The sequence below is a fragment of the Cnephaeus nilssonii genome (genome assembly GCF_951640355.1).
Source record: "Cnephaeus nilssonii genome assembly, chromosome: 18".
NCBI classification, from domain to species: domain Eukaryota; kingdom Metazoa; phylum Chordata; class Mammalia; order Chiroptera; family Vespertilionidae; genus Cnephaeus; species Cnephaeus nilssonii.
Genome location: NC_137089.1, coordinates 32836564 through 32863115, shown reverse-complemented (window position 1 = coordinate 32863115; position 26552 = coordinate 32836564). Strand labels below are relative to the sequence as shown.

At 46.9% G+C, this 26552-nt stretch overlaps 1 protein-coding gene across 1 annotated transcript in view; it reads right to left on the bottom strand.

Moving 5' to 3' along the window:
- Nucleotides 1-26552, bottom strand: part of CHD7 (chromodomain helicase DNA binding protein 7) — a 178743-nt gene that overhangs the window by 8853 nt on the left and 143338 nt on the right. The window contains 19 exon segments of the mRNA XM_079796311.1: nt 155-285; nt 288-381; nt 2515-2675; nt 3713-4381; nt 4506-4714; nt 4950-5178; nt 5859-5916; nt 6072-6144; nt 6524-6653; nt 7960-8063; nt 8526-8615; nt 12836-12995; nt 13152-13351; nt 16065-16270; nt 16359-16469; nt 19287-19466; nt 19706-19873; nt 20170-20365; nt 20888-21098. Coding sequence (XP_079652437.1) covers nt 155-285; nt 288-381; nt 2515-2675; nt 3713-4381; nt 4506-4714; nt 4950-5178; nt 5859-5916; nt 6072-6144; nt 6524-6653; nt 7960-8063; nt 8526-8615; nt 12836-12995; nt 13152-13351; nt 16065-16270; nt 16359-16469; nt 19287-19466; nt 19706-19873; nt 20170-20365; nt 20888-21098 — 3380 coding nt within the window.

Genomic DNA, 26552 nt, shown 5'->3' with positions numbered 1-26552 from the left:
GTGAAGCGTAAGGAATTAAATATCCCTAACTGTGCAACAAGCTGAGGAAACAGCAGCCATATTTCTAAGTAGGACCAGTGGAACACAAGCTTCCAAACTGAGGGGAGATTTAGAGTTGAACTTGAAACTGCAAAAACAAGTCGCGCTGACCTACCTTTGACAACTGGGGAGAAGTGGTGAGGTCCTCGCTCCCGCTGACACTGGCCTGGCCGACGGCAGAGAGCTCCGCAAAGCTCCGCTTCTGCAGGGGGCTGTCCACGGTGGGCGGCGTGTAGCCGGGGAGGAGCCCTGGAAATCAAACATCTGGCGCCGATTTACTGGCCATTTGCCTTTCAACACCGCTTCACAGATATTGTCCAATCGGTTTATCATTACTCGATCCTGGAGGGAAAGGAAAAGTCGCATGAAATTGCAAGGAAGACTTGGTCAAAATTACCAGGTAAATGTTTCTATCAAGATGCTAACGAGTAGGAAAGATTTACAAGTCAATTGGCAGGAAAAATGTCAAAGAAAATGAAAGACAAACAAGCAAATAAATTCTACCCAAACCACCTGGCCATGGTGGAAGGTACTCAGGGGGCTCCAGGACAGAAAACCTAATGTTCTGCGATTATGAACACAGAACCACATCAATTAGCAAACACTGCATGGCCACCACCTCTAAATGCCCCCGTATTTTAAAAAGTAACTTTTATTCAAGCTAAAGGATGGTGGGTGCATGTCAGCAGATAACAATGGAAACCTGCGCGTCGCTTCAGAGCCAGGCAGGATCACAGTCTGTCCCGGGCAGTGGGACATCATTAGCGTCACTATTAATAAAGTTCAGCATTACAAAATGGGCACAACCCAGGAACACCTAATGAATGTCAATTTGCATCCCCCACCTATTATTACTTCAAATTTCACTGAAGCGTGTACATTAAAAATTTCTAATTACAGCTTAGACCCAGTTTCCATAGATTAAACGTGCCTGCCTGCTCCCACAGACCTGACTGATCCGGGAACTCCCTTCCGTACCCGATAAGGGAGGCTAGCACCATGGGGGAAGTGAGAGGGCATGGAGAGACAAAGATGTCTGTCATAGGACACTTTTCAGCTAAAAATTTCACATGGTTTCTTACGCAACTCACAGTACGAAGGCCAGCCTAGGGATGAGTCGACTGAAGCTGTTTTTTTGTGTTGTTTGTTTTAAACCAGACAGCCCTGTTATGGTAATTAGGATAATTATTTCCCCACCCTTAAAAACAGACCCAAATTACATAGGGATTTATTATAAAATTATGCTAGTCAGCCAAAAAAAAAAGTAATTTCCACTTTGTTTTTAGTTCTAGATAACCACATTTGGAATTAACGCCTAATATACTGGACCAAATGGGTTAACAGCCTACCTTCTCCCAAGTGAAGAAGAGTAGCTTTCCAAATACATGCAACTTGTCTGAAATCTGAAAGCTCTACTTCAGACAAGAAAAAAAAAAATTGAAACACAGTTTTAAAAAGTCCACACATTTTCCTTTGTGCATTGTTGGTGGGACTGTAAATGGTGTAATCACTATAGAAAACAGTATAGACGTTCCTCAAAAAATCAAGTCTAGAACTACCAGGTGACCAGCAATCCCACTTCTGAGTGCATATCCAGAACAGAAGAACGGAAAGCAGGATCTCAAAGAGATGTTAACGCACTCATGCTCACAGTAGCACCACAATGAGCCAAGGGGTACAAGGAACCCCAATGTCCCAATGACGGGTGGCTGGATAAAGAAAATAGACTGTATATACACAATGGAATATTATTCAGCCCTAAAAAAGAAGGAAACCCTGTCACATGGATAAACCCTGAGGACATTATGCTGAGTGAAATAAACCAATCACAAAAGGATAAATATTGTATGATTGCACTTGTATGAGAGGCAACCAAAGTAGTCACATTCATCAAAACCAACGGTAGAATCGTGGCTGCCAGGGGGCAGGAAGGAGCTGTTTAATGGGTACAAAGTCTCAGTCATGCAAGATAAAAATGTTCTGGCGATCCGCTTCATAACAATGTGAATAGACTGAAGACTACTGATGTACACACTTAAAATTGGCTAAGATCATAAATTTCATGTTATGCATTTTTTAAGCCAAATAACAAAATTTTTGAAAAATCCACATATTTTATATCGCCAAGGGGTTATTTGTCTGTGGAAACAATAATATAAATAAGGGGTTATTTAGTCTGTGGAAACAATAATCCAGTACACGATTACCACCCTAAAAACCTCAAGGAGCAAAAGTCCATATAAACGGTTCTGTTTCTTATTCCCTTCCCTTCATGTCACCTTTCCATCCTATTACAAAAGTATTCTACTGATTTTTTTTCTTTGGGCTTTTCCAGATCATTCTTTAAATCATGAGAAACATCTACAGTCTTCAGACATTGTGTCAACGTTTTACTTAAAATTATTTGGAAAATCAAGCTCGAACAATTTTTTCCACCCACTCTTTGGGTCAACAAAACAAAAAGTAACCACCCACCTTAGGCCAAAACGAGAAGGCAAACGTTCTCTCATGAAGGAGCTGCGCTGCCGACGGGTCCCCGTCCTCCATGTAGAAGCCATCTCGGGTCTCGTCCCTGGCAGTGCTCATAGAAGCATTGCTTTCTTCATCAAAATGCTTCCCCCTCGAGACAGCTCCTGCTGAGAAATGAGTTCATGTGCATGACTCACTACCAGAATATCACGGAAAAGAAGTTTAGAAAGGACACGATGAAAAAAACTGAATACCGCTCCGCTCCATTGTATTGAGTGCCTACAATATGGCTAGAAGGGTCTTGGGCATTTTACAGATTGCTGTAGGAAGCCTGCACCAGGCCTGTCACGGACATGCTTATTCCCATCTTACAGACGAAGAAGCAGCGTAGCTTAGGGAGGTCATGTCGCTAGTCACCTGACGCTGTGCAAGTGCATCTCAGAGGAGGCTGAAGGGCAACCAAGACTGACTCAAGGACCCATGTCTCCCACACGGGAAAGGGGCTGACCTGGCCGCTAAGTTCTAAGTTCCAGCTGCAGCAGAACCGTACCACATGCCTGATTTTGTGACTTACAAAGAGAACCAATTATTTTTAGATTCCACTCCTACCTGATACTTCTGAATTAAAACTGTATCATTTAAGCATTATTTGTTTAAAAATAACTCAGTATTTACTCAGTGAAGGACTCTTCTCCCACAGATTTAACTGTCAAAATTAACATCACTTGGGCCCAGCCGGAGTGGTCAGCTGGTTGGAACATCATCCCATGCACCGAAAGGCTGCTGGTCGATTCCTGGTCAGGGCACATAACCCGGGTTGTGGGCTCAATTCCGTCGGGGCACGTATGGAAGACAACTGACCAGTGTTTCTCTCGCACACTGATGTCGACCTCTGTCTCTGTCCTCTGGTGAGGATTAAACAAATAAGATCTCTTGGTATTTTTAATACACCGCTACTATAAAGTTAACCCTTATCCTTAATCCAGAAACTATGTATTCATAAACCTCTCCTGAGAGCTCAACTTGTTCAAAATATCATGTTTCCGTGTCTTATTAGAGCAGAACATACAAGTAAACATAACCTAAAATTATCCCTTCACAGGAGAAATGCACACTTAAGAAACAAAAAAGAGCTTTGTCAGTGGCATGAAAACTCGGCATGTCGCCACTGCCGTGCGGAGGAGGGGCCGGGGGCCGGCATTACCTTCAGGCTGGGAAGATTCTTCCGACTTGTCATCATCCTCCAGCTTTTCTTCCTCGTCCTCTTCCGAACCTTTCTCGGAAATTGACTTGGGCCCTGAATCTGCGCCGACCTCCATGCCTTTCAGCTCCTGTTTGACAGAGCTGGCCTCGGCCTCACAGTCCTCCTTCCGGTCCTTGTCCCCGCCCTCGGGTTCTTCCTCCTCCTCTTTCGTGGCAGGTTTCTCCTGGGCGGCCGCGGGGTCAGGCTCCTCCACTTTGCCCTCGGTCTGTCCCGTCACCTTTTCCTCCAGAATGTGAGCGGATGAGATGACGGCCGGAGTCTGGCCAAATCCCACTGCCAGTGGGTTCAAGGCCGACATATTGCCAGGCCCTCTGTTCTGCGCAAAGTTTTTGTGCGCATCCAAGAAGGACAGCTCGGGGTCATTGAGGATGTGATAGTCTGTCCGACTGACCCCGTGTTTAGCGGCGCCCACCAGCAAATCTCGGTCATGCCGTCCACATTCCCACCACTCTGGCAGGTCCAGGCTCGGCTGGCAGAGCTTCAGCCTCTCCCCCAGTTGAGGGTGATGGAGAACCTGCTCACGAATTTTCCGGAGCAGTTCGATGCGGTAGAGAGTTCTAGAGGCACGCTCTTCTGTGATGGGCTCAATCATGGAGAGGTCTGGAGGTTCTGAAAACATGAAAATAATCGTATTTACTAGGGACAAAACTGAAGCAGGTTTTCAATTGTTCACTCTCTTATTTTTCATTTATTGGCCTGTTAGTATAGAACTTTTTTTAATCAATGGACCTACCATCATCTGGCTTGGTGGGCATTCGACACACACGCCTACACATGGCCACAAAGCAGCTGAAGTATTTCTCCAGGCTTTCGTCAGACTTTTTGTCCAGTCTGGCAAAGGCTCGAAACTGGTTCCAATCAAACTGCTGTTTCATGGGGTCAAAAATAACCCCAAAAGTGGATACCACGCGGTAGAAGTCAGCCTCTTCTCTCCTTGTCCACCTATCAGAAAAGAAGACATTGGCTTGCGCTGTACTTGAGTGAAAAGGCTTCCAGCGTATCATCTCTTTTCCTCTTTGGCCCTAACCTTCGCACACGGTGCTTATTTTGGGGGTGGGAGACAGGCTGCTTGGATGGTCATTGTCTCCCATGTGATTCCTGCCTCTGGCAGGCCTAAAAGAGCAGCCCAGAGAGAAATGTGCCAGGAGTTGAGAGGAAAACCCTGGAAAAAACTCACTTTTGCCGTTTCTCAGAGATTATAGCTTCCCTTTCCGCTTCCAGTGCTCTCACTTCCTCCCGCGGCCGCCGCCGCCGCCGGTCCGTCTTGGTCAGGGCCTCCTGCCGCAGCTGCTGCCGCTTGTAGCTGCGCTGATAGGCAGTGATGAGCCGGCGCAGGCGCGTGGTCAGGGTTGAGGTGCTAGGCCAGTCCAGTTGGCCTAACTCAGCATTGCTCTCGCTGTGCTTGCCTGGGGAAGTGGGGAAAATATTTCTGAAATGTGTAGCTGCAACCTTGCAATACACAGGATTTTACATCACAATAAAGGGACTCGTTAACATTCAAATGACAGTGTGGGAAAGGGCATCAGAGTGCCCTCATTTTGAAAACGTTAATAAAGAATAGTAGTATGGAACTTATAAACCATTTCTTTTTTAAATCAATCTTACATAAAGAAATACTTTATGTCATAAACTACATTATAAGGGTGTTCTCAGGTAATGTGATAACCTTGAGCTTAAAAAAATCACATTAATTGTTAGCTAATGATTTTACATTAAGCAAAAGGTCGGTATTTTCTGTAAACCAGCACTATTTCAGACACTTGGCAAATGCCTCTTCCAAGAGATATATTTCTTTCTTTTTTTAAGAGATATATTTCTAAAAATGCTTAAAGAGTTTTCACTAACTGGTATAAAGCAAATGAACAAATTCTCTTAATCCAAAAAATAGTTATTTCATCAAAGAAATGCAACATAATGAAAAACCAACACTAAACAAGAATTTAAATTATTGCCAATGGAGAGGAGTCAGTGTAGACGAGATAACGCTTTGAGATCCACCGCCCCAAAGCCCAGAGGCCGCTGGCACGCCGCCGCCGCCTGCCCGGCGCACCCGGACTCCGCTGTACCAGCGCTGATGGAGCCGTACCTGTGGTGCGTAGTTCCACAGATTCTTCCTTCTCTTCGGGAGGAGAATTGGCAAATTCCTTGAAAGCAACGGGAGAAATGGGATTATTTTAATCTGGGTTTCATTTTGCTTTATCTTCTAAAGAAAAGGCCATCATCTATAAAGTTTAACAAGTCGTATATGGGCATATAATATTTTACAGGAGCTATAAAATCAATATACTCAAATCCTTACATCTATTTCATCCTTGAATGGCGTTCGGGTGGGTTTATATTCCGGGTCTTCATCTTCTCTATCAAATTCTCCCCTATGTAAAAAATTTCAAAAATGTTTAAATCATACTGATAGGAAGAGACTGAAGAGGACTGCCTAATGCAACTTTTACTTCTGGGTTCAACATCAAAAGCCATTCTATCGGTATTTAAAACAGGCAGCCGTGGAGGGAGGGGGTGTGGGAGGGCTGGAGGGGAGTGAGGGGGTGTCTGTTGTCATTTGGAAAAGACAAACAAGTTTCAGATTATCTAGATGCTGTATCCTGTCTAAATAATCATGGTGACATGTACCCAGACTCTACTGATAAACATCACTTAGTTCAAATAGCACACTGCGCAGCGGAGGAACTCAACGCTGCCAATAGATGCAACACGGATGTAAAGTTTATTAAAATTTTAAAATGTCCTTCTTACCCGTCACCGCCATCTGCTAGCATGTCTGTTCCTCTCTGCTCGGCAGCGATGGCCTTGGCATCAGGCATACCCACTCGTTCCAGGAAGCACAGTGCGGGGTCCGCGCGCATGGAGTTGTACTTCTCGTAGCCTGTGCCATCCCCACCAGCCCCGAGGACACACACAGAGACAATGAAAGGCCCGTCACGAACAGAATCACAGCACCACACCACCACGCGGGCTTCGTCCCTTGTACTTAAAAGAACCCTGATTTAGCAGCTGGACCCCTCAATTCCAGGGCAGATCTGGGGGAGCCAAGTTACATTCCAGGGACGTTATCAGAGTGACCACAAATACTAAGGAAAACAGGTTCAACCATAACTGCGAGATGCCTGGGGAAATTTCTGGCCCTGTTTTTCCCCAAGATCTAATTTTGCTTGACATTTAAAAGACTTCGTAACGTTTCCTCTATGACCTCCACAGAGGTAGGCCAAGTCCACCCACCCTCCTCGTGAGCAGCCTCGGTTCCACGGGACCTTCCACCGCCAGCTGAAAACCCGCGACGTCAGGCCAGCGAGCCTGTCTGATTGGGTTTGGGATGATGCATGTCAGTAAGATGACACTGTTCCCTCTATGGCTTTCAAACTGCAATTTGCTCTTCGGCTGCCCACGCTGACTAGATGGGAAATGGCAGATCCCAACAGTGCCGTGCGGGGAAATGGTTTTTAGGCTGAGCTCACAGGACGGGGCCGCGGCACATAGGCAGAACAGCACAATTCAATTAGGATGTGTACTACAACCCGCCGCCCCTAACTGCTGTAGAGCCGCAAGCCAAACTATAATCACGGAAGGTTTTATAAGCCATCATTCTCCCCTTTAGTCAGGCCGGGCTGCCGAGACTACCTCAGCGACCTCCAGAGAGCTGGGATTATAATCAGGAACCACTCACTGTATATATCATGCCAGTTCTGCATCCCCAGCCTTTCAAAGTTAACAAGGCTGCATCCCACTCGGGGGAGCCGGGAGTTCTCAGCACTGACATTTGTGAAATATTGCTTGGAACAAAGCCCAGGAGGCACTTGTACAGATTAATAGCAGAGGTTAAGCCCGCCGTCCACTCTGACACGGGCTGGCAGAGTCGGCGCGGGAGCCGTGCTGGGAGCAAAGTTTCGGGAGGGCTCCAGGACAGTTGGGCTATTCTTAAAACAAATATGGTTTGGGTTTTATTTACAGCCAAGAAAGAAATGTTTTCTTCTCAAACACTCAACAAACATTCAAAAACAGCATCTGATATTTACAGTTCCTATTAGATTTTTAGTGCAGGAAAGCGGTCGATGCCAAGAGTCCTCTGGAACTATCCTTGTTAATATGATGACTTTGGAAGAGAGGATGCAACGAGCTCTAAATAGAGAAAAGGCCACGCGGTCAAGATGTGGTCAAGCGGACACGTCACTCACCGTGTTTGAACACTCCAATTAGGAGGGACTTATCCGCCTCCTTATCCCACCAATCTGTGGGGACCTCGGCGTGGAACGGCTCAGGTATCCACACATCAGCGTCACTGTAAAGACAGCCATTTGTGTGATATTTAAGACAAACACTCATGTTTTAAAATCTCTAAGTCATTTGACCATGTGCACGCGCTCATGTGCCCCTTCCCACAGTAAGCACCTGGGTGTCACGGAGAGGAGTGAGCAAAGGTTAAAGCAAAGGGCTTAAGTCTGTCGCTTTCCACCCTGAGCAGAAATGAACGCTATCACCAGCGTCCCATTATAAAGGTCGTGTCAGAATTCCTGCAATTTAGTTCACACCTCTTTACACACTTATACACACACACACACACACAGGCTTTCCCTGATTCTCGCCACGTCCCCAAGCTCATAGGACAAACATTGCATTCGAGATGCAAAACAGGACGTGTGCTTCTCATGGTTTATGAAGGTTTTGAAACATGATCCATGATGTGTTCCGACTGCCTGGATGATGGCAGGGGGGCAGAGAACCCATGCGTGCGTGCACTAACCTTGAGTCAGCACCCTCTAAGATCTTATCTGCCTGGTCTCCTATCACTTCTTGTCGTAGGTAGTACAGCATGCGGACACGCAGCAGGACCCTGGAGAGGAAGACAGAGGGGGGAAAAAGTTCTTAACTTCAGGACTGTTTGCCAACAGTGGCTTTTGGCAGCTGCTGCTGTTCATCCATCATCCTGCCAAGGCTGATTAGCCATGCTGTATGGTAGGCTTGAAGCGTGACAGATGGTGGCACATAATCACCTCTGTGTGGTGCTTTCTGCTGGCTTCCAACAGGCCTGCCTGGCAACCGTTCACACTGCACAGAGAGGGACCGAGCTCAGCCCAGCCCGGGCGCACTTCACTTCGTCCTACCTAGTGCAGCTTGTGAAGTTTAGACACGTACCCTACCACTGCCTCTGAAGTATTGAAGCAAGTTTGTAAACAACTGAGCAGATGGCTTTCAGTAACTGTTCTGCTTCATTATCTCATAAAATTTCCTCAGCTGCTGCCTTAATGCCATTTTTGGAAGCACATCAGAAGTTGTAGGAATACACACGATATAAAATCTGGTTTTACTACCTTACAATAAACCCTCAATATGGAATGTCAGGTTTTTCAGATTATAGAAGTTTGCTTCCGAGAAAGGAAGATGGCGATTGGGCGTGGGTCTCCAGCTTCTCCCTTAAGGAATATTAACCATTTTTTATTCCTTCTGGTTTATGGTATATTACCTGGAAGCCTAAGTTGTCACTTAAAAAATAATAAAACATCACAAAGGCGATTAAAATATGTCTAATTCATTGGCGCTCTCAGTCATTCTCAAGGAATTAATGTTTAAAAACCCTTGGAATTCTAGGAGCCAGATTTTTCAATCTCACTTGGATTACCTCAACGGCTTTGAACATACTTCTTTCAATAAAGCCCACCTGGTAACTCCCCAGGGCCTAAGTCTGCTCCGAGTCTGGCATCTCCTGTTGGACAGCCCTCGTGGGCAGTCAGGACTGGTACCCGAGACTGCCTCCTTGGCCGTGAGTAAATGACAATACCAAGTGCTATTTGCCCAGCTGGGTAATCCCAACATACACACACTTCCCATATACTCGCTTGTTTCCTTCACCAGGACACCATGATGGAGTGGGGCAAGTTACAATTTCCCTGTTACAAACGTGAAAACGGAGACTAATAGAAGACAAGTGGCATAGCCAAGGTCAGAGTCACCTTGAGCATGGTCCACTCAGAACAGGCCCTCTGACTCCACCACTTCACACCGTCTCTTAGGACGTGGTAATTGTCCTTGAAAATATCAAATGACATCTTAGGGCAGCTTCACCAAAACAGACCATTCCTGGTCGTATGTGGAATAGGCGCACCGCCCTCCACCAGGAGTCTGCTCCCAGCCAACCTGGGCTCAGACGGGGAAAGTGTAGGGCTATAAACATCTGAATACACTCCAAGGTAAACACTCACTCTGGGTAATGTTTTATTTCTTTCTGTTGATAAGATTTAACACTGGCTTGCCCAACTGAGCCAGCAGAAGAACAGGCAGTACAGGCCTTCTCTGCTGAGAGGACTTGCAGGACAGTTCTTCCGAGAACCTAAGAGGATGCTCACCAGGGAATACCCCACCATGGGCTGGATTCGCTTTTATTCACCAAAACTCGGTACAGGGGCAGTGACCCTAACGGTTTCTCTTTCTTTTGGTAGAAGACAAATTTTCTACATCGGGAGGAGTTTCAGTTATGTGGAGACTTTTATGTCATCTTTTTTCTAGAGGAAAAAATGCAAACCAGTGCATCTGGTCAGCTCAGTGCCCTTTAGGAGGACGCAGTGGTTGCCGGCAGGGTTACGAGGTGAACGGGAGGTGGCCTCTGACGTGAAGGAGTTCACACCCGTAAGCCAGACAGGACATCTCACACACGGTCAGGGAGGGCACCCTCTGGAAGTCTGTTACTGACATCAGAATGGGAAATTAAGCCTGGCCAGCGTGGCTCAGTGGTTCAGCATTGACCTATGAACCAGGAGGTCATGGTTCAATTCCCAGTCATGGCACATGCCCAGGTTGTGGGCAGCCAATCCATGTTTTGTTTTTTTTCTTATCATTGATGTTTCCAGCTCTCTCGCCCTCTCCCTTCCTCTCTGAAATCAATCAAAATACATTTAAAACAAAAAAACAAAGAAACCACCACACTGGACCTGAGGCCAGAGCCATTGTTCCCACACCTGACCAGGGTTCAAATCCAGAACTCACGAGGCTAATCACCCCAAGTTCACATAAGCCACAAGGAAACGGAAGTTTTCCAGCAGCTATACCCTGGTAGGACTTGAGGGAGGACTATCATGCTACAGTAGTAACGACAAAACAGTTTCTGAGGTACCAGGATGGTTGGAGGTGATGGTTTGGAAGACTCAAAACTCTAAAGACAGCGATCAAAGGGAGGCCCTGAAGACACTGTCGTTTAAAAAGGGGCGAGAAGCATCTGTCAGTGCAACCTGGGAGCAGCAGGTGTACTCCAGGGTTATTCGTGTGAGGACTGAGACAGCCCCGAGGAGGAGGCAGGCGTCTGAGGTGGGGGTGGTTGAGGACAAGGGTGCCAGCCTCGTCCGTCTGGGCCTCCAACCTGGCCCTGCCCCTTCACTAGCGGAGGGACCATAAGTACCCGAGTCTGTTTCCTTGTCAGGGAAACAGGATAAAACAGCACTTCTCACCTCAGACAACTCAAACGCCGTCGTATGCAGTGCTAGGCACACTGCAGCACCACGTGCTCAGACTGTGGTGGCTAGTTTTAAAGAGAGATGCGCACACATTTCTTTATATCCTGCCCCCTCCAGCTGAGACCTTGCTGCAGAGCTCCAGCTGACGCACAGGGAGAGGGAGTCGTGGAGAGGCCAGGGGCGTACGCCCGGCCGCACGGCCAGGAAGGGGCGGTGGCTCAGTGCAGTGCGGCTGCACTGCTGACACTGAATAGTGCGCTCAGAGCAAGGGAAGAAACAACATGTGAAGATGTCGGTTTAAGAAGTAGGTTAGCAGAGCTCCAAGCGATGCAATAAACTTAGATTCAACATGTATGTTCAGTTATATCGAATCAAGTTCTAGAAACAAAGGTAAGGAATACGATTCTCAGCTCATAAGGTAAGCCAAACAAGACCAAACAACTGAGGCGCGATTAAGCAAAAAATAACATGAACATTCCGCAGCAACTCCCCTGCGGGCAGTCAGCTGAAGATGGGATCGTATAAAGCTAACCATAATTCCCCGACTCACACTGGTTAACACTTAGTTACCCACAGGTGCACCTGAGACTAACGCAACATAATAGTGAATGTAAACTGTAATTGAAAAATAACACTAAAAACAAAACAAAACTTAGTTATCCACAATGTCACAGCAGCACTATTCACAACAGCCAAAAGGTGTCTGTCAACCCAAGTGCCCAAGGATAGGTGAATGGATAAACACGAGGTGGTCTTATCTATACAATGGAATATTATTCAGCCATAAAAAGGACTAAAATTCAGGCACAAGCTACAACATGGATCAACTCTGAAAATATCATGCTAAGTGAAATAATCCAGACACAGAAAGACATATACTGTAAATTTCCATTATGAGGTATCTAGAATAGGCAAATTCATAACAGAGAATGGTGGTTGCCATGAGGAGGAGTGGCAGGCGAATTTTGGTTTAATGGTACAGAGTTTATATTGGGGTCAATGAAAATGTTTTGGGGATAGACAGTGGTGAGGAGTACCCAGCATTTTTAATGTAATTAATACCAATGAATTACAAACTTACAAATGATAAAATTTTAAAATTGTGTTATGTACCTTTATCGCAATTTTTAAAATCAGCCCTGGCCGGTCTGACTCAGTGTGTAGAGCATTGGCCCTTGGACTGAAGGGTCCCAGGTTCGATTCCCATCCAGGGCATGTACCTTGGTTGCAGGCTCGTTCCCCAGCCCTGGTCAGGGTGCATGCAGGAGGCAACCAATCAATGTTTCTCTCTCACATTGATGTTTCTCTCTCCCCCCCACCCTCCCCACTCCCTTCTACTCTAAAAATCAATGGAAAAATATTCTCAGGTGAGGATTAACAAAACAATAAGTAAATAAGTAAATATCAGTCATTTAAAGGTCATATGACCTGGCATCATGTTTGAAGAAAACTAGTTAAGGCTGTGCAAAGATAGTTACTACAGCTTAATAGTAACGCACACACATACACACACACACACACACACACACACACACATACACGCACACACATGTACATACACGTGCACACACAGGAACCCCCGAGCCCTCCGCCCCCCTGGACCACCCACTTGTTGCAGTGGTGCTTCAGGTGCTTCCGGTAGCTGTCCTCCTGGAACAGTGCATCGGGGTTGCAGCCGGCCAGCCAGTCGGCGTCCTGCACCACCGGGTGTGAGCTCTGGGCTTTCACCTTCTTCCCCTTTCTTCCCCTCGGCACCGGGGCTGAGAGACCTAGAATCATAATGAACAATAACGATGAGTATTATTATTGTAATAACAACAGAAGCTTTCTACCATCTGGCATCCAGGGCAGGGAAACACGGGGTCTCGGCTGTGCTGCCAGGCCCCGGGTGGCCTCTGTGGCCCTGCAGCACGAAGACGACCTACCGGAGTGGTTGACCAGGGCGCGCGTCTGGCCGTCGGCCGTGGGCGTGATCAGGTCCCAGATGAAGCTCTTGATGTTCTCGTCCCCCTTGTAATGGGTGAGGCAGTACACGAGGATGGTCCTGCAGATGGTCTCCACATCCTGCTCAGTGAGCTGGCGTTTGTAACGTCCGTGGGAAAGGATGTCCGTCCACCGTCCCCAGCTGCAAAGCAAGCACTCAGCATGCACAGGGGCCCTCAGTGTAGGTCTGGGGCTTCTTTTCACAGTCAGGCAGCGGGGTCAGACACCTTGGGTCAAAACTCTCATGTCTGTGGGGTTCCCAGGCACACGAAGATATTAAATGTGGTTCTTTTCTCTTGCTAAGCAATAACAACAAAGACCTGGCAACATTCATGTGAAAGGAAAGCAACCCAGGGCCCAGTGTGAAAGCCTCCCATCCCAGCGCGGGCTGCGGTCCACGGCTCCTCAGTGCAGGACAGGGGCTGACACAGGCTTCCCCTCAGACTCAGACGGCAGCCACTCTGAAGACGAGAGAGCAAGCAGGGCCTGGACGTTTTACACCCTCACAGCGATGCTGCAGTCACAGTTCGCATGCTTCGATGCTGACCAACCATTTGAAATGAACAGGGACTCAAGGTGGGTGTGCCAGCCCCCAGTCAGGGCCGAGAAGTGGTTTCATCAACCCTAAGGGGCGCCACGATAATGAAAGACAGGCTGTGGACAGGCTCGGGTTTCATTCTGAAACGGAGAACGCAACTCCAAGTCCAAGAGCACACACAGGAGAAACGCCCCGCCCACGCTCAGGTCCTCATGTGAAACGGGTGGAGAAGGGACTGTGGCTAGAACCAGGCAGATAGCACATTGCCGGGGCTGAACCGTCTATTTAGGATTACAGTCTCGGGTTTAACCCAGTGCTGTGCTCTTTCTCCTGCGTGCTGCGAAGTGAGAACGTGCAACAGACAGGCAGATGCGGTCTGAGCTGTGCCTCCCCCGGAGTACCGCTGACGGAGCCCCTAGGCTGCCTTCCTCCCGACGACAGCGGTGCCCTGCTGGTGGGGAGTCTCCGCGAGAAGCACAGTGCACGCCCAGAACGCCCTATCGCCCTGGCTTGGTCCCCTCTGGCTTCTATGAACCTCTCTCAGCCCTCAAATCGCAAGGCTGGCCTTCACCTCTAGGCCTTTGGACACACTGCCCTCTCTGCCAGAAACTCTCTTCTCCCCCAACTCAAAGTCCGACACTCCCTCTTACCCTGGCTCATTCAAGATGTCCCATCAAGTCACAGACTATTCACATCACCTTCTGTGGAATCCCTTCTTCTACTGCCCTGCACCCCAGAGGCAGAGAGAGAATACCTGAGCTGTGTCTTAAAGGAAGGAGACATGCTTCTACGCTCCATTTGCACAGAGCTCCCAGCCAAGCCATTACCACAGTTTACTGCTTTCTGCTGTTCACCTGCCTGCTTGGGGTGGGGCTATGACTGTCCTGCTCACAGCTGTGGCCCTGGTATCTGAGAATATCCTAGCACAGTGCCCAGCACATAGTAGGTGTTCAATACCTAGTGATGCCCGTGGGAGGAGGGAAGGGCTTCACTAAAATGCAGTATGCCCTGAGGATACTTCTTAGCTTCAAGAGTTATTAATGTGTTCCATTTCTAAAGCTACGGGCAAAATTCTCAACTTAGATCATTCAGCTGGAACATGGAAGCAGGTGCAAAGGGCTTGGGTGGGGAGTCTCTCGGCTGTGTGAGGACCCACAGGAAAGGGTGAGCAGCTTGCACAGGCAATAGGAGAGGGGACCCAGTGATCACACACAGGATGAGCTTTCGTTGAACTTCATTTATTCCACAACCACTGACGCAGCACTCACTGTGTCTGCCGGCACTGCACTCCGCCCCGAGGACACAGAGAGAGCCCTGAGCTGCTAGCTGGGTCTCCAACAGGAGAAGCCACTACATCGTCATAAACCAACACGCTCCTGAGTGTGGTGGGAAGTGCAGACCAGACTTTCTGGTGCAGAGTGCCAAGGGGACGCCTGCCCTGGATGCCAAGGACAGCAGGAGGGGTTGGGCAGCTCAAGCCTGCATGTGTATGTGTGTGTGTGTGGCGGGAGGGTGGGTGGTTAGATGGTGGAAGGGGCTGGCTCTAGGCAGCGGGAAGGGCTTGTGGGAAGAGAGATGAGACAGACCGTGGCCCACTGAAGGAGACGAAGAGGTCTGTCCTCACAGGAATTTGGGCTGCCCATGGGAAGGGCCAGGCCAGAGCCCTGTGTGCCACATGAAACAAAATGTTTGTATTTATTCTGGAACTAATGATGACTCACTGGAAAAACACAACCCAAGACAGGATATTGTCAGATCTATAGAAAGGCCGTTTTGGTGGCGGTTTTGTACTTGAATGGAATTTGCCTCCGGTCTCACAATAGGGCTAGAGACCTCTTATTATTTACTAAGCACCTCGCCCTGCAAAGCACCGTGGGGGTGCCACAGGGACGCAGAGCTGGCACCTTCAGAGACCTGAAATGACCATCTGTTGGAAGAGCTTCAGAAGTGAGATCCTTGCCTTGAACAGATTTTTATAACAGAAAAGTGCTACAAGATTACTGTGGCAGTACATTCCATGTGAAGCTAAAGGAGAAAAGACGCTGTAATTCTGAGACTTTGTTCTGAGTTATTAGTCATCAACAAGTAAACTGGGATCTGACCTAATTCCTTAGGGACAAACTCATGCTCCTTCAAATCCTCAAGGACTGAGCAACGGCGAGCACGTTAACCAAACGCCCCGGGCCCTCGCAGTCGCTGCAGAGTTCGCCTGACTATGGGAGCCACAGAAATCCAAACGCAGATACTGCTTTCCTGTGCCCACTGGAATTCTAACTATTTTTAAAGTAAAAGTCCGTTTCCCACAGGCCCGACCTACCCATAGACGAGCAGGTTCTTCTCCACCCGGAAGCACTCGCTCCTGGCGTAGCCCTGGGACCGGTCCTGCGGCCGCCGGGGCTTCACGCAGGGCTTCTCCTCGGAGTCGCTCTCCAGGTCTGAGAACTCCATCAGCTCGTCCTCCTTCACCGCACTGTACAGCCTGGTCTGCTTCCTCACCCTCGGGGTGTCAATGACCAGGTTGTTCTAAAACAGACGGCAGACACACTTTAAACTTCTATCAGAGCGGCCTGGGGTTAAATCAGATAGGGAGTGAATGGAACCTCTCACTCACCCTCCCATTTAAGGCATCGATATCCAACTCAGCCTTCTTAGCCCACTTTTGCCAGAAATTTGGGTCATCCAGGGAGATATCTGTCCTATTTCCAGATGCAACAAAACTGGCCTAAAAGGGGGGAAAACATGCATTACTTTGAGATGCTTTTCTCAGAGGTAAAATGCAGAATAGCTCCCGTTTATCCATTCACTCAAACATGTCTGCCTTCTTCCACTGTGTGCCAGATGCCGCCGTCGATGGCACTGGGACAAAGACCCCCCCTCGGGTAGCTCATGGGCCAGGGGTTGAGGCAGATCAGGAAACAAAAGGTGATCGCGCAGCACACTACACCCCAAGTAACAAAGGGATGTACAGGTGCGACTGATACACAGAGAAAGGCCCTAACCAGGTTCAGGTGGGGGTGAAGGTACGGGGAGGGCACTGCTGGGAAGGGAGAACAGGCTCTCTGGAAAACAATGCCTGGACCAGACTGCTGAAAGCTCAAAGCACAGAGGAGAAGAGAGGTGATGTGCCCTGTGGCCGGGGGTGAGGGGAATCAAGAAGAGTAAGCCAGCACCACTGGCGTGGCTCAGTGGTTAGCGTCGTGTGGGAGGCAGCCGGTCACTGATCCTCTCTCATCATGGATGCTGCTATCGCTCTCCCTCACCTTTCCTCTCTGAGATCAATAAAAACATGTATTTTTTAAAAAGAAGAGTAAGCCAAACATCAGGCTCTTAAGGCAGGCCTTGCGTGTCCTGTAAACAGAGCCCAAACTCTACCCTGAGGAAGCAGCAAACTCTGCTTGGGGACATCACCCCGGACAGCATCCTAGGCAAAGGCACCGCTGTCGGAGCGTGGAGGGCAGAATGGGGTAGAGCAGGCTACTGTAGTTTAGGGAGGAAGTGATGAAGACTGAAAACGGTTCTAGCAGAAACAAAGTTTCTTTAAAGGATTAACTGGAAGGAGTGAGAACCTAGCTAAATGTGAAGTACGAAGGAAAAGGAGGAAGCCGGGAAAAACGGCAGCATCCAACTTTGGCATCTGGATGGTGTTACTCAGGTGCACAAACAGGTGTGTATGTGTAGGCAGATTCGTGAGGGAGGAGGTGTTGGACCACAGAGCCCAGAGGAGGAGGAGCCGGACGACTGGATGTCCACACGCAGAAGAAAGGTGGACCCTGTCTTACAACATCACCGCACACGAGCACTCACTCAAATGGTTACAGATCTGGATGTAAGAGTGAAAACCATAAAACTCTGAGAAGACGACAAACCTTTGTTAACTTGTTTAGACAATGCAGCAAAAGCACAAACAATACAATAAAAGAAAAAAAAGGGGGGGGGGGTAACTGGGCTTCATTAAAATTAAACACGGTTAAGAAAAGACCAGAAAAAAATTGTATTATCTGATAACCTTTATCCAGAATATATAAAAAATTCTTAAGCTTCAAGAATAAAAAGACAAATAACTCAAAAGGTGAGCAAAGAATTAGAACAGACATTTCTCCAAAGATGATACACAAAGGCCACAAGCAAAGGATGCTCCAGGCATCAGAGAAATGCGGCTCCAACCCGCGAGCCTCTCACGTCCCACTCACGCACATGACTACAATCAAAGCGCCAGACAATAAAAAACACTGCTGAGGCTGTGGAGAAACTAGAAATCTAAAAACACTGCCAGTGGGAAAGCAAAGGTACCAGTACGTTCGCTTAGGAAAACTGTCTGGCAGGTTCCTCAAGGGTTAAACATGGAGCTAACACATGACCCAGCAAGTCCATTCCTGGTATACATGCAAGAGAAACAAAAACACACATCCACACAGAAACTTGTATGCAAATGTTCCATAACAACATTATTCATAACGACCAAAAATTTCACTATCAACTAGTGAATAAATAAACAACCCCAATGTCCATCATCCACTGGTAAATGAGGCATAGACATATAATGGAACACGGCTCAGCAATGAAAAGGAAGTACTGATCTGGGCTACAGCATGGATGACCCTCAACACATTGTGCTGAGTAGAGCCAGACACAAAACACACGTTGCATGATTCCATGTATCTGAAATATCCAGAGCAGGCAAATCTATAGAGACAGAAAGTAGATTAGTGGTTGCCAAGGATTTGGCAGGACACACACACACACACACACACACACACACACACACACACGCAAGCATGCTCGACAGGACTGTTAATGGGCATCAGGATCTTCCTGGGGTGATGGAAATGTTCTACACTCAGATGTTGTGGTGATAGTTACACGAGTCTGTAAATAAGGTCAAGGCACACGTAAAGTAGGTGAATTTTATGGTCAGCAAATTGCACTTCAAGAAAGCTATTAAAAATAAAAGTGTACGTGGGGCCTGGGTGTGGAAGGGCAGGTAGGTCAATATGCAGGGGAAGCCTCAGAGGGGGGCTTGCTGGAGCGACCCCGAGTGGTGACCTTTGCCAGAGCTGGTCTGATGAGGAGGCGGGGGAGGGTGCAGCTGGAGGTTGAAAAAGAAGTAGAAAGGGAGGCAGGGAGACAACTGGTGTGCACGATGCTTGTGCGGATCCCAGCTCTGGAAGCAGAGTTATGGCACTGAAGCTGGAGGGGAAGGCAGGTGGGAGTGACAGGGTTGTTAGAGGCTATGTCAGGAATCAGATCTTAAGAAGCGGAGAGGCTGGGGTCAAGGCCACAGGAAAAGGACTAGCCTGGGAGCCGGGAAGCAGCTCTGAGGCCAAGGTGAGAGCGACCACCGGTGCCATATGATAGAACAGGACCCAAAACACAAACAAAGGTTTTATGCATTAGGAGCTCCACAGGGAGTTAATTAACTTCTTGATTCCGGGTAAGAAGGCCAACGTTCCGTGTGCCTCTCCTGAGCACTTCACAGAGTGCTGCATGCGGACTCTATTAAGCGTCTGTAGAGGGCCTGCCTCTTCCGATCGACTCGCACCTTAGCAAACGTGGAGCCCTTCCCTTCGGACTCAATGGTGATGGTGTGGGTTCGCCGCAGGAGAATCTGGTCGATATCTTCTTCGCAGAACTTAGACCCTTCGTCCTCCTCATCCATGAGCGCACCGTAGGCCCCCTTCCGCAGAAGATCCTCTATTTCCTTCTTGGAAAGCTGCTGCACCTGTTTTAGAGAGATATGTGAAATAATACAGAGTTGAAATGTTTTTAGACCAAAGAATTTTTTTTTTTCTCCAAGAGGATAAACCTACGTTCCAACAAGGGACAAAGGAGGTGGAAACAGTGCTTAAAAGAAATACTGAGCTTGGAGAACAAGCTGATGCTGGAGCATTTCTCACGAGGAGCCACATCCAGCCGGGAGCCGGACAAGTGAAGGGGCCGGGTGGGCGCGGGTGGCTTTACCCCGTTGGTTGCGTTTTCCCTTCCGCTCATGGACTGCAGCACCGCTTTATCCAGACCGAGCTTCAGACTCGCCTTGTCGAACATCTCCCTTTCGTAAGAATTCCGTGTGATCAGCCTGTAGATTTTCACAGATTTGCTCTGTCCTATCCTGTGACACCTTGCCTGGGCCTGGAAGCAAAGGGGAACTGATGGCTACCAAGAAAGAAAGGCTCTGTCGTCAGTAATGAGAGCATCTGCTGTTCCGATAAACAGGTGCGGCTTCGAAGAGGGTTCACACACAAAGAAACTACTTTTACATTATTAATAAATTGATGACTAGTTGGTTCATTTGCCCCCATCATGGGATACCGCCTGAGTGACTACATGACTTTAATTTATTGGTTTGACGGGGATTCTCCGTCACAGTAGAATGACTTAAAAAAAAAAAAAAAAAAGGCATCAGGAAGATTCTCTTGCATGTTTACCTGGAGGTCATTTTGGGGATTCCAGTCAGAATCAAAGATGATGCAGGTGTCAGCAGCAGTCAGATTAATGCCTAAGCCTCCTGCCCGTGTGCACAGGAGGAAAACAAACCTATCCGAGTCAGGTCTGGAGAATCTGTCAATAGCTGCCTGGCGCAGGTTGCCTCTCACTCGGCCGTCGATCCTTTCGTACGGGTACCTGGAAAAGGTCAGTATGAGCAAGGAGGCCTGACGAACAGCTACAATACACCTGCTCCCTGCTTTTATTTCTGAGACAGTAATACAACGTGGGATATATATTAACGATGATATTATGTATGAGAAGCAATTTCAGAGCAAATGGGTTTTGTTTTTCACACAACTGGTTCGAATGCCCAGAGATTACATTTTATTTTACTTCCTCTCCACTGAAACATCTAACCTCTAAAAATAGCTGACACCTCCAACAGTAAAATAACAAACAATTTCAATTTTAGGTCAGAACTATTCTCCCCTGGTCAAATGAAAGAAACGGGAAACAAAATTGCCCACAAAATCGCGCAGACCCACGGCAGCCATCACACAGAGAGCCTGCCGTGTACATCCACAGCCTTTAAAGAAGAGATGCGAGGTCCCCACTCCACCCCCGTTAGCACAGGTATCACTCCGAGGTGAACCACGTCGAGCCCTGTGCGAGGGCACTTCCGAATCTCCTTTTTATTCTCATGGAACCGGGCCTCACCGTCTTTGAATGAGGTAGTCTTCCAGTATGTCCAAGCAGCGCACCATCTGGGAAAAGATAAGCACCCTGTGGCCACCAGCCTTCAGTTTTGGCAGCAGCTTGTCAATCAGCACTAGCTTGCCAGCAGCCTGGATCATCGCCTGGAGCTGAAAATCTGGAGAGTCTGCATTGTGTGTTTCTTTAAACTCTTCCAAAATTTTCTCTTCAGCACCTGCGGAGATTGGACAGCATAACATGAATACAGTAAAAGGTTTTTATTACTGAAAACAATGAACTAGCTTTCAAAACCCACCGCAAACTGTGGGAACCAGACCACCGTGCTCATGTTTACGAACACGAACCTACCCCTCCCTCAAAGTTCGGCCTACACGAAACCGGGAAAGCATACAAGGGATCAAAGTTTTCAGCACAACACGTTGAGGCATTGGGAGGGAAAAACCACATTTTCCACAACAAACAAATGAGTGCTGATTGTAGAAACAGAATTTCAACAACAGACTGTCAGGCCAGAGTGGCAGAAACAAGCCAAGGGCCAGATACCTACAGAAAATGTGGAACCTGAACGGCTGAAGAAACAAAGACCTGTTTACTAGCTGGATATAAACACACAACAAAATCTGTTCTGAAACCAAGAAACAGGCAGACAGAATTCTAACAATTACAGTGTACGGGCAGCAGTTTGTATTTACAATTGTACAATAATACAGCCCAAAGGACTGCCACAAAAGGGAATTCATTGTTCAGGATATTTTTTAGGAACTTTGTTTTTTTTTTAGGGGATAGCACACATTTTCTACTGCAATCTCTAAATCTCCTTCTGTAGTCATTCTCACCTGATAATTTCATAAGGGACAAAAATTCGATCTTGAATTATTCAAAGCTCAAAAAACTTTGAAAATAAAATATACCTGTTTCATGTAAGACTTCTAGGCCTAACCCTCTTTTCATCACAGCCCCATGTAGATTTCTGTTTGTTCAAATATTGGGGGGTTGGGGGGGCATCAGAGAGAGAAGCCTCAAGAGAATGACATCTTGGTCACACCTCCTTCCCTGACCCCAAACCCACCCTCATCCTGGAAGCAGCAGGCTAAGCCTCCTTCAACTGCTTAGGTGGCTTAACTAGAATTAGGCAGCTTCGTCTGGCCTCCTCCCCTCCCGGGGGTTAATCAGGGCACGGCTGGCTGCTCAGCTCCTCTCCCTCCCTCAGGACGGGGATGCGGTCACCTATTCTCTAGGAAATACAAACGAACAAATCCGTCTAATGGGATTGGTTCCCTCCTTAAACCGTGTCAGATACTGTAAACTATTCTTGTTACCCCTGGTTGTAAACATGTGGACTAACTACTGTGCACCTGAAGGGGATACACAACCTCAGAAGATCTGAAAGGGTGGGTCAGGTAGGCCACCAAGCCGCTCGGACGGTCGTCCTTCTGTGAGGGCGGCCAACACAGCAAATGTGGCCCCTCTTTCCATTTAAGGGCCTTGTACAAATTAAGTTATGGCATGGTCGTGGGCACAAATAACGCATGTTAATTATTAATCAACACAGAATCTCACTGAGAGCCGGTTACAGTCACTCAGTGCCTTTCCCAAGCACCGAGGCCTCCTGGAAAGCACACCGTGACTGCTTACGAAGGGGGCTGGCAGGAAATGCCAGCTGCTCACTCCCCTCTCCACACCAGCGACAGGCTAATATGCAGGATTTTCCTCCCAGTGAAAAAAAAAGGGCAAAGGTTTTACTAGAAGAACATGTAAAAAACAAAATGCTATTTAAGAACAGTAGCAGGCAGGTTCTTGAATAAAGTTCAGTAACGTTTTTCAAAACATAAACTTTAGAAATGTAGGTTCTATATTCAGGACAAGAAGATTCTCAGCAGACAGCAGAAACAGATTTAAGTCCACTTACTACATTAGGTGTTATTACAAGTTTGTTCTTGTGGGACAATATATTATAAGGTCTTTGCAACTCAGGAAGACAGAGGTCTTACTCTTATGATATCTGGATAGTTATTTTGTCCACATTAAGATTATAATCCATACTCAAAATTTTTTTATAGTTTTAGTTTAAACAAGTTAATGGTCAGTGAATAGATTTCAAAAATGAAGTAATCATTTTTGACAAAGTAAATATCAGAATCAGACATGTTTGGATTATTTTACTAAAAAAATTTAAAAAATAATTCAGTCAATTTAGTAGAGAAATCTATTATTTTTCATCTTAAATTTATGCAGAGATGAAAAATAACTTTTCTGCTTTTTCAATACTACCAATAATTTCTCATCTTATGAATAATCAAAATTAAAATATTTTCAAAAAAATGTTAAGTATATTCTTTTTTTACCTGATAAAAGCTACTACTGATTGAACCAATCAATTCAGGTCTTTGTTATGAATTCTGGTTCTTAAGTGGCAGCTACTTTACACTAATAATACTTCATTTTAAAACATCAGCAAACATATTCCCTATGTGATTCCTTTGGCACTGGATTTATTATGGCCAGACTGAAGGAAAGGGGCATGGGAAGGTGTTGGTGAGGGAGGCAACTTCTACATTCTGATGTCACAGCCAAATTCTCAAGTTTATCTGTTAGATTTACCTTGAAGTTAGTTGTAAATACCAATCGGAAAATGAACTGAGAAGCCAAAATATGTAGTTTGTTGGCACTGTTTTGAATTAAAGTACCAATCATACCACAATTAAAAATGTGTGTGTGTGTGTATCAAAGACATTCTTGAAATGAGTGTAGTAGAAGACTTTCCACTTAAACAGACCGGCACTGTGAGGGAAGTAACTGCAATGTCATCTACTATATTAGCCAAAACTAAACAAGAAATTATTTTCTCTTGAAGATTAAAAAAAACAAGTTACTATTTTCTCTCTGAAATTCATTCTGGCATCTTAGCTTCAGTCTTGTTTTCTTTCTACTCATGATTCTCTACACTCCTCCTACCCCCAACAGCAACAACAACGGTCTCAAGTCACCCCTAACCATTAGGGGACTTTGACCAAGTTTTCAACATTATTTTTATCTCACATAGTGAACCTAAAATTGAACATTCCATTCTAATAACACTTGGACCCAAAATAGTATTGCCATTTATGTTACTCAGTTACCTGCTTAACTTTTAGCAAGAAAAAACAACTAGCAACACTTTCTGAGTGTTTATAGAGCACCAAGCATTGTTCCAACCACGTAAGCACTTAATGCACATTCAAAATATTTCTTATATATATAACTTGTATGCTAACATCACTCCCAATTTTTTTTCTGCTTTGCTTGTTACACCTTTTAACTTATAGCTGTTTCTGTTTCCCACATCTTCAGAAGCATTGTGCTTTATTGAACTGAACGTTAGTTTGATTAGGGCTGCTTTACTCTGCCACCACCTATACAAATTTCAATTCAACCTCCTTTATCTGCTCAGCAAACCTGTGTAGAGGGGGCGCTGTGTCAGTCTTTTCTCCACTCCAGATTGTGGACAGAGTGGCCAGTGCTGGCCCTGGAGGCGCCTCTGTGAAACACAGGCCTACAGAAGTCACCTGTGAAGTTGTGATTTATAGTGTGTGTGTGTGCCTGTGTGTGTGTGTATCTTGGAGGTACAATTTCCCAACATAAAGGCATATAAGTATACCTGCTTAATAGATACTTCATAACTGAAGGACAGAGACGCTGAGCTCAAGGTGTGACCAGTTAGAACAACTGCCACAGATGCAAACCGCAGAAGTCCTAAGAGCCTCCAGCAAACAATAAGAGAGGGTGACCCCAGAGAGCATCAGCTACAGAGAACACCCACCAGCTGGGTTTGGGGGAGCACCCCCCGAGCACTCCCTGCCCCCGCCTCTCAATGCTCAATGCATGTATTAGCATGTGACCAAACAAGACCTGGCAACCATCACTGAGATCTTCCTTCCACACACACCCTGTTGGCAGCATTTCATCTCTTTTGTGAGCACCTTTTCTTTCCCCTTGGAGGCCACTTCCCCTCATTTTCTTTTCACCGGATATTAAATGCAAAAGTGTGTGTGTGTGTCTTTACTCATACCATCAACTGCCCTAAGCCCCAACTCCATCTCCCCAACTCAGGAACAGGCTGGCTGGCACTCACCATAAATGGCCATACAGGCTCTTAAACACATGGTGATTAGCAGGTTGGTGGCATGAAACATGTAATTATCACACATGATACGCTCTTTAAAAGACAAAGCTAAAAGCACAAAGTCTGAAGAGGAAATGCACCACTGTCCCCACAGCGATGGCCCCCGGTGCCACGCGGAGACCGTTTCCAGGTGTGGGCCATTTGTCATTTAGTAACAGGATCTCCTGGAGCCGAGGCGGCTGACAGTGTAGGTTACGGAAGAAGAAAAGATGAGGAACTCTTTAAATTAGCTGCCCTTGAACCTCACGAATGGTGATAGAGACAAAGCAGGCTTGTTCCTTCTCCCTGGAAAGGAACCTAACGGCATTGCTGGCCAATGGTCACTGAGCACAAGCACCCATGTGAGTGGGCCATCAGCTCTCCCTGCCCCACCTTAACTCCACCTGGACAGCACCAGCCCCCTAGCGGGTTGTTGCGCCTGCCTGTCTTTCCCGAATCCCATCTGTCTTATACGACGTTGCCAGATCCATGATCCTAATTGCGTTTCTAACCATCTCTCAGCTTCGACACTGGCTCTGGTCCTCCACTGCCTACGGACTGAAGACAAATCCCATCACCCAGCACGGAGGCTTCCACATCAGGGTCCCGGCACGTCTACATCCGCCATTGCACTGTTGCTTGCATGGTCTTTACACTTTGGGCAAGTTCCCCTTTGTCTTCCTGACTCCTCTTCTTTGCTCATGTTATTACATCAGCGTGAGGCCCTTCCTGGTTCTAACCCTGACGGCCTATATCCTTCCCAGCCCCGGAGGCTGTCTCCACGCCACCCCTTTCCAACAGCTTCCTAATCTCAACCCCTGACAAAATGAAGGCTCTCGTATTCTCCAGAGTCTCGCGTCCACGACACAGGCATGAAATGTTTATTCCTTTCATGATGTTTGGAAGTATATGATACAGGTTTGTACTCATGCCGGTTATACAACACTATCAATTTGGGTGAGAAGACAGGAGGAGCATAAAGTATTCATTAGCAACAGGGGACAAACTATTATCAAAGCCATAAAATAATCTCTCATTCTTAGGGAACTGGAGCTAAAGGTCTCTAGACTGAGAGAAATTTTCTCTGATCAAAGTTTTCAGACAATAAATCTCTGCCTCTCACACCAAAGTTCCTCTCTAACTTCTCTGATTTACACACACACACACACACACACACACACACACACACACAGCAAGAAAATCTCAATCAGGGGCTGAGTTCTCCTTAACTATGAACACTTTTAAGCCATGGAGCACTAACACCTCCTTTCAACGAGTGAGACAGATGTAGGGATGCAGGAGAAAGGTGAGGTGAGATCCTGCTTCAGAGAGGGACCGGCAGGAGTGATGGTCCTTTGCCTTCAGACACCACAGAAGGAGGCAGCACAGAGGACAGGGAGCTGGTCAAAGCCACACTGAGGCGTCAGGATGCAGTCATGACCACAACCCGTAAAGTCCTCAGTCTGGAGGTAGGAAAGGATTTCTGGCGCTTTGAATGACACGAAGTAAGTTTACCGACAGCCAGGC